The sequence below is a fragment of the Silurus meridionalis genome, chromosome 8 (assembly GCF_014805685.1).
Source record: "Silurus meridionalis isolate SWU-2019-XX chromosome 8, ASM1480568v1, whole genome shotgun sequence".
In the NCBI taxonomy this organism is placed as follows: Eukaryota; Metazoa; Chordata; class Actinopteri; order Siluriformes; family Siluridae; genus Silurus; species Silurus meridionalis.
In genome coordinates, this window is record NC_060891.1 from 20574022 (window position 1) to 20586108 (window position 12087).

The following is a 12087-nucleotide window of genomic DNA, read 5'->3' on the forward strand; positions in this document are numbered from 1 at the left end:
GTGAAGAAAAGAGTGCAGGCAGGGTGGAGTGGGTGAAGAAGAGTGGCAGCAATGATTTGTGATAAAAGGGTATGTGCACATGTGAAAGGAAAAGTTTATAGGACTGTGGTGAGACCTGCGATGTTGTATGGTTTTGAGACAGTGGCGTTGACAAAAAAAAACAGAAGGTGGAGTTGGAGGTAGCAGAGCTGAAGATGCTGAGATTTTCATTGGGAGTAACGAGGATGGACAGGATTAAAAACAAGTTAATTAGAGGGACCGCACATGTAGGACGTTTTCGAGACAAGGTGAAAAAGGCACGATTGAGGTGGTTTGGACATGTGCAGAGGAGGGACACATGGTATATCGGTAAGAGAATGCTGAGGATGGAGCCACCAGGAAGGAGGATAAATAAAAGGCCAAGGAGGAGGTTTATGGATGTGGCGAGGGAAGACATGCAGGTGGTTGGTTTAAAAGAGGCAGAGATAGGCGACAGGGGGGTATGGAGAAGGATCCGATGTGGCAACCCCTAATATAAGAAGCCAAAAGAAGAAGATTATCTCAGTTTATACAATTACATTTCTCTTTGCTGCCCTCTATTGGAAAAACTAGAGCATAGTTTGAGTGCTAGTTAACAGAACTAGTAAAGTTAAACTAGGCTTTATTATTAGCAATAAAATATAGTTCATCCACACTTAATATGAAAAAGTAACTAAGAGTAGTAACACAATGGAACACAATGCAAAGTCAACAAATACAATAAATACAGGCCCTTTACAATAATTTAATAACTATAGAGAAACCAAACTATACAACTAAATGGTATAAAAACACAGTTTTATTAATGGCATATTAACTCTAATATACTAAGCACAAAAATATAAACTGACTTGTGAATTATTTGAGTTTCATGTGAATTCTTACAAGTGTAGATCATTTGGGTGTTACACCTAAAATTGTCTTCACACCTTCAACTTGCTACCAGTTTTATCAGTGACCTCTACTGTACATTTCCTCTTGTCTTACACCTTCTTACAGAATAGAATAGATCTTATTTGCAGGTGTTTGGTGTGAACTTTTTGTTCAACAGAAAGGGAAGATGTGTGGCTGTGCTTACTAGCAGCACAGAAATATACTGCATTGTCCTCAGGAGTTAGATGGGATATAAACAGAAACACATCCTTTGTTGCATGTCCTGAAGTGTTGAATCGTGCTTTAAACTTATCCTCAGGTTTAAAGCTTTCATACTGGATTGTTCCAATGAGCTCCATTGAGTCACTGGCCGTCTTTTGTTGATACCAGTACATGAAAAAATAATTGCTATCACCATGATGGCAGTTTAGTTTTGCTTCCCTCTGCTCTGGTGTGATAAGTACATGTGGTGGTGATTGTTGAATGTTGAGGGATGAGATCAATGCAACTATATAGTTAGAAAAAGTTTGAAAAATTTTGCATGTATTTGTTAGAGGTTGTTACATTAAAGCTATTATAATAATTATTTGTAATTGTGCTTACCTTCAAAACAGATAGAAATTATACTCAAGACAATTTTTGCCATCTTGTCAAGTGTCTTTTCACTCTTTAAATAGTGTTCATAAAACTGACAACACTGTTTATATAGCTTCATTTTATTTTATTGCCCCCTATTGGCATAACGAGAATACTGTTTAAGCATTAGCTAATAAAGTCAGTTTACATCCAGTAGGCTGTATATTTTGAAATGCTAAAGTCATGTGAGTCAAATGACATCTTTGATATGCCATATGAAGTCATTATTAAAAATGACTGAATTATTATTTTCAGCACTCATTAGGTGCTTGAAAATCTGCACTGAATGACATTAAGCATTCTTTAGTCAAACTTTTTTAAATATATATTTTCAATAAACTATGCAAAGTACATACGTTTTTTTAAGGCTTATCAAAAATCATGCAACTATGCATTTAAAAGTGACAGGGAAATAAATATAGTACTGTACATAGAATGTAACTATGTTAGACAACACAGTTAACTTCATAGTAAAAACTATAAAATTAATTGTACACTTTCTATACTGTGTAATTACAGATTGTTTTAACCAGCTCTTATTTGCAGGTGTTTGATGGGAAGCTTTTTGTTAAACAGAAAGGGCAGGTGTGTGGCTGTGCTTACTAGCAGCACAGAAATATACTGCACTATCCTCAAACGTTATATTGGATATGAGCAGAAATGCATCCTCTTTAGAGTGTCCTGAAGAGTTGAATCTTGCTTTAAACTTCTCCTCAGTGGTGAATCTTTCATAATGGAGCATTCCAATAAGCTCAATGGCATCACCAACCATATTTTGCTGATACCAGTACATGTAGGGATAGCTGGTATCCCCATGCCGGCAGTGTAGCTTCACTTTCCTCTGCTCTGGTGTGATAAGTAGATGTTGAGGTGATTGATGGATGTTGAGAAGAGATATCACTGTTGCTATAAAGAAAAGTGATGTATAAAATGTAATTATTATAAATAGTTAAAACCAGTTTATTATCTTGAGTATATTTTGGAATGCTAACCTTTAAGAGTGATAAGAATTATACAAATGGCAATAATTTTAGCCATCTTTCCATGTGTTCTCCAGGCTCTGTAAATACTGTGCATAAAACGGACAATCAACCCATTTTATACGGTTGATTTTTTTTTACTGCCCTCTATTGGACGAACCAGAGAATTGCTCAAGTGTTAGCTAATGGTTAGTAATTTTGATTAATCTTAGTTACTTAAATCTTTTCAAATGCAATGTTCTTTCCCATATATTTTTAGCTGGAAAGGTGAAGAACTGAATGCAGCACATGCATATCAGCACATTTATCTAGTTAATTTACTAAAATGTACGAAGATTTGTAAAATGATGTTTATTAGCTATTTTCACCTCAACAGCTTTTCATATTTAACTGCTGAGTCAGGGGAGAAAAGCCTGACATACATGTGAAGTAATCAGTTTTCTGTTTCTTGTGTAAAGTTATTATTACATGCATATTCTGGCATACTCTGGCTGAGCAAGTAAATCCCACATCTATAATAAAAGGATGACTTAATTACCAGTTCATTTAGAATCAGTACCGTTCTTTTTTGAGACTTAGTGAATGATAATTGAGTCAGTACATGGAAGTGAACGAGAATGATTCATTCAATTAAAATAATAAACAAAAAATGCATACATGTAAAGTGACATGTGATTGAGAATGATTGAATTACATGGAAATTCAAACAAGTGTAGATTGTGTGCATGTTACACCTGAAATTTCTATATATGTTTACTAGTACACTTTTTGTTTACAGTTTTCTTTTTTACACTTTTTACTGTATAACATATACAGTAGAGGTATACTGGTCAGGGCTATTTTTGTATAAGTCCTGCACTGTCTTGTATTGTCTGTTTGTGTCTTTTGTCTTGCATTTACTTTAGTCCTTAGCTCTATGTTCTGTTATGTAGCGCTATGCTGTGTGATGTAGCTCTGTTGTTTTATGTAACACCAAGGTTTTGGAGATACATTGTATAATTTTACTGTGTACTGTGTCAGCTATATATGGTTGGAATGACAAAAAAAAAGCTTCTTGACTTATTATTTTTCAGGTTATTTTCACAACCTGAACATTCTGTAAATTTTATCAGTGACCTAAAATGTATACTTTTTATTACATCATATCACAGCTTATGCTAATCATAGAACAGATCTTATTTGCAGGTGTTTGGTGTGAAGCTTTTTGTTCAACAGAAAGGGAAGATGTGTGGCTGTGTTTACTAGCAGCACAGAAATATACTGCACTATCCTCAGGAGTTATATTGGATATGAGGAGAAATGCATTCTTTGTGGAGTCTCCTGAAGTGCTGAATCGTGCATTAAATTTATCCTCAGGAGTGAATCTTTCATAAACCAGTGCTCCAATGAACTCAAAAGAGTCAGTGACTGTCTTTCGTTGATACCAGTACATGTAGGCATAGCTGGCATCACCATGATGGCAGTTTAGTTTTGCTTCCCTCTGTTTTGGTGTGATCAGTAGCTGTTGAGGTGTTTGCTGGATGTTGAGGGAAGATATCAGTGCAGCTATATAAAAGGTAGAAACGTATTTTTGCATTTGTTAGTAGTTAAAATAAAGCTTAGATTGAGTAATTTTGGTAAACATGCTTACCTTTAAAACTGATAAGAATTATTTTAAAGACAGTTTTTGCCATCTTGCCAAGTGTTCTCCAGAAACAGATCTTTCACTCTGTAAACTGTGTGCGGAAAAATGACAATCAACACTGTTATACAGTTTCATTTTTATTTACTGCCCCCTATTGGAATACCTAGAAATGGGGTCCCCAACCACCGAGCCATGGACCGGTACTGGGCTGTGAATCATTTTGTATTGGGCCATATGTATGTATTTAATTTCCTTTTTTTTGTACATATTTTGAAAAATTGCCACTTCTGCCTATGCAAATTTTCCACACTGTTTCAGTTGCAATTTTAATTAAGCTTACACTAATTTTTTTATTATAGTGAGTTGAGTAAAATTTTTTGATTATATATGTAATAAATAAATTAACAAATAAATCATATGTGTAATAGTAATATGCACAATATGTTTAGTTATGTACGGTATCTCACAAAAGTAAATACACCCCTCACATTTCAGCACCCATTTTATTATATCTTGTCAAGGGACAATACTATAAAAAGGAAACTTGGATATATTTTAGAATAATCAATTTGCAGCTTGTATAGCAGTATAGATTTACTGTCCTCTGAAAACTACTCAACATACAGCCATTATTGTTTAAATAGTTTAAAAAGCCACGTCCTATTCATGTTCATGTTTTTGTCTGCTTGGCAGAACCACACAAATTTGTGTATCTTCTATTTAAGCAGTAAAAATAATTTGCATAACACTGACAATTATGACTGTTTATACAGTTTTATTTCTCTTTACTTCCATATTTTGGAATAACTAGAATGTGGTTTGAATGTTAGATAAAATTATTCATTTTGTCAAGTTGATTCTTGTAACCTATATTGTTAAGAAATTGACAAATGAATCAAACACACAATACAAATACAATTGCATTGACTTTAGTTTTTTTTTTTTAATTCTTGACATTATGTGCTGGAACATTATTTTTTAAATAGCATGAAGATTGTGTCTAAAAATGTTGTACACTTCTGTCACATTTGTCTGCAAAGAACAATACAAAAAAATGTGTATGGCTTGCCCATGTAGATACCCAAGAATGCTACAATGTTTTGGATCTCGCAATCAATTAAAATATTTAAGACAATAACTATAAAATATTGTAAACTAACAAACAAGTCTTAGCAGTATAAATTTAAATTACACAATGTCATTGGCAGCATAAACATAATATTGTGAGTATGATTTAATTGAATTTCAAGTGAATTCTTACAAGGGTAGGGCATGTGGGTGTTGCACCTTAAACGATCTCTGCTATTCAACATGCTAAAAGTTTTATCAGTGACCTCTACTGCTTACTTCATATATTGCATCCTACTATATAAAGTACTTTATTTGCAGGTGTTTGGTGTGAAGATTTTTGTTCAACAGAAAGGGAAGATGTGTGGCTGTGCTTACTAGCAGCACAGAAATATACTGCACTGTCCTCTGGAGCTATATTGGATATGAGAAGAAATGCATCCTTTGTGGAGCCTCCTGAAGTATTGAATCGTGCATTAAACTTCTCCTCAGAAGTGAATTTGTCATTAATGAGGACTCCAATGAGCTCAATTGAGTCAATGATTGATTTTTTGTTGATACCAGTACATATAATAATAGCTGGTATCACCATGCCAGCATTTTATCTTTGCTTGAATCTGCTCTGGTGTAATCAGTAGATGTTGAGGAGTTTGCTGGATGTTGAGGGATGAGATCACTGCAGCTATATATAAAAGATGTGTGCATGTGTTAGAAGTTTGAACAAAACTAATTAAGTATATATATTTTTAACAATTCTTACCTTTAAGACTGATAATAAATATACATGAGATAATAGTTGTAGTCATCTTGTCAAATATTCTCCAGGCTTTCCAGGCTAGAGTCCTTTTGGTAGCTTTATGCATGTTACCTTAAATGCTAAAATATGAGTGGCTCCACCTGCCTTGTGATTGTATATCTTTTGCTTCTCAGCACAGGTGCAAGTTCATGACGATGTGATGCAGAAAGATTTCACATGACAGGAGGCAATTTCAGTGCATATTTTAGTGTGTATGCAACACTGTTGTTCTGACTGCACAGAAATACAAATTGCATTGACTTTTTAGAAAAAATTATTGACATTATGTGCTGAAACATTGTTAATAAATGAGATGGATATGGTGTCTAAAATATCATACACTTAAAAAAAAATCTGTGCCAATGTGATAGACCATGCAATTAATTAATACAATAAATTCAGACTATTAACACTACAATATTGTAAACAAACTGTAACAACTAAACACCATATTATTAAATAACACAATGTAATTGCCAGAATAAACAGAACAGTGAGTCAGTATGATTTAGTTTAATTTCATGTGAAGTCTTACCAGGGTAGGGCATGTGGGGGTTTATACCTTAAATAAGCTCCATCTCTTCATCATGCTACCAGTTTTATCAGTGACCTCTACTGTAGACTTCATCTATTGCACCCTAATATGTAACAGATCTTATTTGCAGGTGTTTGGTGTAAAGCTTTTGTTTATCAGAAAGGGAAGATGTGGCTGTGCTTACTAGCAGCACAGAAATATACTGCACTGTCCTCTGGAGCTATATTGGATATGAGTAGAAATGCATCCTTTGTGGAGCCTCCTGAAGTGTTGAATCGAGCTTTAAAATTCTCCTCAGGAGTGAATCGTTCATAACTGAGTAATCCAATTAGCTCAAAGGGGTCAGTGACTGTCTTTTGTTGATACCAGTACATATAATAATAGCTGGTATCACCATGCCAGCATTTAATCTTTGCTTGAATCTGCTCTGGTGTAATCAGTAGATGTTGAGGAGTTTGCTGGATGTTGAGGGATGAGATCACTGCAGCTATATAGAAAAGATGTGTGCATGTGATAGAAATTTGAACAAAACTAATTGAGTAATTTTTATAACAATTCTTACCTTTAAGACTGATAATAAATATACATGAGATAATAGTTTTAGTCATCTTGTGAGGTATTCGCCAGGCTTTCCAGGCTGAAGTCCTTTTTGTAACTTGCAAACATGCATGTTACCTTAAATTCTAAAATATCAGTGACTCCACCTGCCTTCTTATTGTATATCCTCAGGTTCTCAGCGCAGGTGCAAGTTCATCATTATGTGATGCAGGATGATGTCACATGACAGGAGGCAATTTCAGTGCACGGTTTAGTGTGTATGCAACACTGTAGTTCTCACTGCACAAAAATACAAAGCGCTGTAGTCTGATGTGACAGAATGAGCTGTGAGATAACCTTCTCTCTCTGCATCACCTGAAATATTGAATCCTTTCTTATCCATTTTGGGATTCTTGAAATCCAGAAACCCAATGAGATTAAGTCTTTGCTGGTTAGTCTGCTGATACCAGTTTATTTGATCATATTTTTAGTCATTGTGGCTGCATGTGATATTTAACAATTACCTAGGTGTCAGGAATAGATCAGCTGGGACCTGTGAAACAGATAAACACAGGTAGCTTTCTAGAGAAATATTAGATGGAGGAAACGATTAGAAGCAGTTATAAGTACTTAATTTATAAAAAATAATCCAAACTTGTACTCACCTAAAAACCACGATATTAAATATGTTACTGAAGCTCAAACATCATAATGTGTGGTGACATATTTAAACTTAAACTGATCTGATGACTGTGATGGAGAGGAATCTGGATACAGTCATGTGTTGTATAATGTTATATGATTCACTACTGCCTCCTTATGGACCTCTTCCACTCCAGACCTCTGCATAGGGTGTTGCTTAGCTACTGTTCTCCACCGAGGGCGTCGCTCTGCTCCTGATCTCCACAAAGGGCATCGCTCCGCTCCAGGCCTCCGCAGAGGGATGTCTTCTTTGCAGAGGATGTCGCTCAGCCACTGTTCTCCGCCGAGGGCATTGCTCCGCTTCTGATCGACGCAGAGGGGCGTCGCTCTGCTCCAGACCTCCACAGAGGGTGTCGCTCCACAGAGGACGTTGCTCTGCTCGCTGCTCTCTCAGCCGCTCCTGCTGGGAGTGTGTCTTTACCGGAAGCAGTTACTGGGAGCAACAAGGGCGTCTCTCTGCTCCAGAGTTCCGGCGAGCATGCCGCTCCGCTCCAGATTTCCGTCGAGGGCGTCGCTCCGCTCCAGAGTTCCGCCGAGGGCGCCGCTTTGCTCCAGGGTTCCGCCTCAGACATTTAAAGAATCGCTCTGCTCCAGACCTCCACAAAGGGCGTTGCTCCGTTCCAGACCTCCGCAGAGGGCGCCGCTTAGCCTCAGATCTTCACAGAGGGTGTCGCTCCACAGAGGACGTTGCTCTGCTCGCTGCTCTCTCAGCCGCTCCTGCTGGGAGTGTGTCTTTACCGGAAGCAGTTACTGGGAGCAACAAGGGCGTCTCTCTGCTCCAGAGTTCCGGCGAGCATGCCGCTCCGCTCCAGGCCTCCGCAGAGGGCGTCGCTCCGCTCCAGAGTTCCGCCGAGGGCGCCGCTTTGCTCCAGGGTTCCGCCTCAGACATTTAAAGAATCGCTCTGCTCCAGACCTCCACAAAGGGCGTTGCTCCGTTCCAGACCTCCGCAGAGGGCGTCGCTTAGCCTCAGATCTTCACAGAGGGTGTCGCTCTGCCTCAGCTCTCCGCAGAGGGCAACACTCTGCCTCTGGTCCTTCCTGATGTTCCCCTGTTCCTTGGCGATGCGGAAGGGTCCGAGTCTTCCCTCTTCCGGGCCTTCTTCTTTAGTCCTGGACGGAGTGCTCTGGCCCCCTGGCGAAGGTGGGTTTGGGGTGTCAGGAGGCACCCCTGAAGGGGGTGGGGGGACCCTACCCGCTTTACGGATTATCCCCCCGTTACGGATCCTACCCACTTTATGGACTATCCCGCGTTACAGATCCTACCGCTTTACGGATCATACCCACTTTATCAAACAACTCGATTAAAGTGTGATACTGACTGTGTGATCACACAGATAGCAGCTTTTTGTGAATATATCAACAGCTTAATGATTTTTCATTAAGGCTGCACCATCTTGTAGAGAGATGCTTGGAATACTCAGTGATCCTGTTAAACTTAAATGTTAAATATTGCCAGAGTTTGGAGTTTACAGAACAATAATCAAAAAATAAAGTATTTTATTTCATTTTCAAAACAGTTCATCTTGTACCAAAGTATACATTTATTATCTTAATACATTGTTTAAAACAGGACATCAGATAGTATTATCTAGATGTTTTCATAGATCTGATGAAATCTAGGCACAAGACTTATGCTTTTATGGGGACCCCAAAAAACAGAAGGTGTATTAAATGATTACATGCCATAGAATATACATTGATGATAAACTGTTTGATAAGCAATATAATAGACAGTCTATTAACACTATAAATCTGTTATTGTAGCACTGACATCATAAACGTAATTTCTGAATAACAGTGCAATAACGTGACTGATCTACTAATCAGAGAACAGATCTTTTATGCAGGTGTTTGGTGTAAAGCTTTTTGTTAAACAGAAAGGGAGGATGTGTAGCTGTGTTTACTAGCAGCACAGAAATATACTGCACTGTCCTCTGGAGCGATATTGGATATAAGGAGAAATGCATCTTTTGTGGCGTGTCCTGAAATGTTGAATCGTGCTTTAAACTTGTCCTCAGGAGTGAATTTTTCATATTGGATCATTCCAATGAGCACAATGGAGTCTGTAACTGTCTTTTGTTGATACCAGTACATGTAAAAATAGTTGGCATCCCCATGCCAGCATTTTATCTTTGCTTCAAGCTGATCTGGTGTAATCAGTAGATTTTGTGGAGTTTGCTGGATGTTGAGGGACGAGATCACTGCAGCTATATAGAAAAGTGGTGTGCATTTGTTAGAGGTTTTTAAAAAATATATAATTAAGTCATTTTTATAATAATTCTTACCTTTAAGACTTATAAGAAATATACATGAGATAATAGTTGTAGTCATCTTGTCAAATATTCTCCAGGCTTTCCAGGCTAGAGTCCTTTTCGTAGCTTTATGCATGTTACCTTAAATGCTAAAATATGAGTGGCTCCACCTGCCTTGTGATTGTATATCTTTTGCTTCTCAGCACAGGTGCAAGTTCATGACGATGTGATGCAGAAAGATTTCACATGACAGGAGGCAATTTCAGTGCATATTTTAGTGTGTATGCAACACTGTTGTTCTGACTGCACAGAAATACAAATTGCATTGACTTTTTTTAGAAAAAATTATTGACATTATGTGCTGAAACATTGTTAATAAATGAGATGGATATGGTGTCTAAAAATATCATACACTTAAAAAAAAATCTGTGCCAATGTGATAGACCATGCAATTAATTAATACAATAAATTCAGACTATTAACACTACAATATTGTAAACAAACTGTAACAACTAAACACCATATTATTAAATAACACAATGTAATTGCCAGAATAAACAGAACAGTGAGTCAGTATGATTTAGTTTAATTTCATGTGAAGTCTTACCAGGGTAGGGCATGTGGGGGTTTATACCTTAAATAAGCTCCATCTCTTCATCATGCTACCAGTTTTATCAGTGACCTCTACTGTAGACTTCATCTATTGCACCCTAATATGTAACAGATCTTATTTGCAGGTGTTTGGTGTAAAGCTTTTTGTTTATCAGAAAGGGAAGATGTGTGGCTGTGCTTACTAGCAGCACAGAAATATACTGCACTGTCCTCTGGAGCTATATTGGATATGAGTAGAAATGCATCCTTTGTGGAGCCTCCTGAAGTGTTAAATCGAGCTTTAAAATTCTCCTCAGGAGTGAATCGTTCATAACTGAGTAATCCAATTAGCTCAAAGGGGTCAGTGACTGTCTTTTGTTGATACCAGTACATATAATAATAGCTGGTATCACCATGCCAGCATTTAATCTTTGCTTGAATCTGCTCTGGTGTAATCAGTAGATGTTGAGGAGTTTGCTGGATGTTGAGGGATGAGATCACTGCAGCTATATAGAAAAGATGTGTGCATGTGATAGAAATTTGAACAAAACTAATTGAGTAATTTTTATAACAATTCTTACCTTTAAGACTGATAATAAATATACATGAGATAATAGTTTTAGTCATCTTGTGAGGTATTCGCCAGGCTTTCCAGGCTGAAGTCCTTTTGTAACTTAATGCATGTTACCTTAAATTCTAAAATATCAGTGACTCCACCTGCCTTCTTATTGTATATCCTCAGGTTCTCAGCGCAGGTGCAAGTTCATCATTATGTGATGCAGGATGATGTCACATGACAGGAGGCAATTTCAGTGCACGGTTTAGTGTGTATGCAACACTGTAGTTCTCACTGCACAAAAATACAAAGCGCTGTAGTCTGATGTGACAGAATGAGCTGTGAGATAACCTTCTCTCTCTGCATCACCTGAAATATTGAATCCTTTCTTATCCATTTTGGGATTCTTGAAATCCAGAAACCCAATGAGATTAAGTCTTTGCTGGTTAGTCTGCTGATACCAGTTTATTTGATCATATTTTTAGTCATTGTGGCTGCATGTGATATTTAACAATTACTTAGGTGTCAGGAATAGATCAGCTGGGACCTGTGAAACAGATAAACACAGGTAGCTTTCTAGAGAAATATTAGATGGAGGAAACGATTAGAAGCAGTTATAAGTACTTAATTTATAAAAAATAATCCAAACTTGTACTCACCTAAAAACCACGATATTAAATATGTTACTGAAGCTCGAAACATCATAATGTGTGGTGACATATTTAAACTTAAACTGATCTGATGACTGTGATGGAGAGGAATCTGGATACAGTCATGTGTTGTATAATGTTATATGATTCACTACTGCCTCCTTATGGACCTCTTCCACTCCAGACCTCTGCATAGGGTGTTGCTTAGCTACTGTTCTCCACCGAGGGCGTCGCTCTGCTCCTGATCTCCACAGGGCATCGCTCCGCTC

At 37.4% G+C, this 12087-nt stretch overlaps 1 protein-coding gene and 1 gene segment (V, D, J or C); both read right to left on the reverse strand.

Annotated features, from left to right (window-relative positions):
• Window positions 1-2095: 2095 nt before the first annotated feature.
• Window positions 2096-2581, reverse strand: LOC124389569. The segment is given in 2 exon segments: window positions 2096-2433; window positions 2520-2581. Coding segments are annotated over 2 exon segments (384 nt in total).
• Window positions 2582-8650: 6069 nt separating this feature from the next.
• LOC124389570 lies at window positions 8651-10190 on the reverse strand. The gene is made up of 3 exons (XM_046854946.1): window positions 10055-10190; window positions 9674-9976; window positions 8651-8937 (listed from the first exon to the last, which is right to left on the reverse strand). Exons 1-3 carry the CDS (start codon window positions 10155-10157, stop codon window positions 8651-8653), a joined length of 693 nt encoding a protein of 230 aa, XP_046710902.1. The 5' UTR covers window positions 10158-10190.
• Window positions 10191-12087: the final 1897 nt, after the last annotated feature.

Bases quoted from the DNA above. Each gene is read 5' to 3' on its own strand.
- LOC124389570 (XM_046854946.1), bottom strand. From the start codon at position 10,157: ATGCATAAAGCTACGAAAAGGACTCTAGCCTGGAAAGCCTGGAGAATA. The intron at 9,977-10,054 runs GTAAGAATTATT...TTTTCTATATAG, and splicing joins ATTTCTTATAAGTCTTAAAG to CTGCAGTGATCTCGTCCCTC. The intron at 8,938-9,673 runs GTAAACACAGCT...CACCCCCTTCAG, and splicing joins AGTATATTTCTGTGCTGCTA to GGGTGCCTCCTGACACCCCA.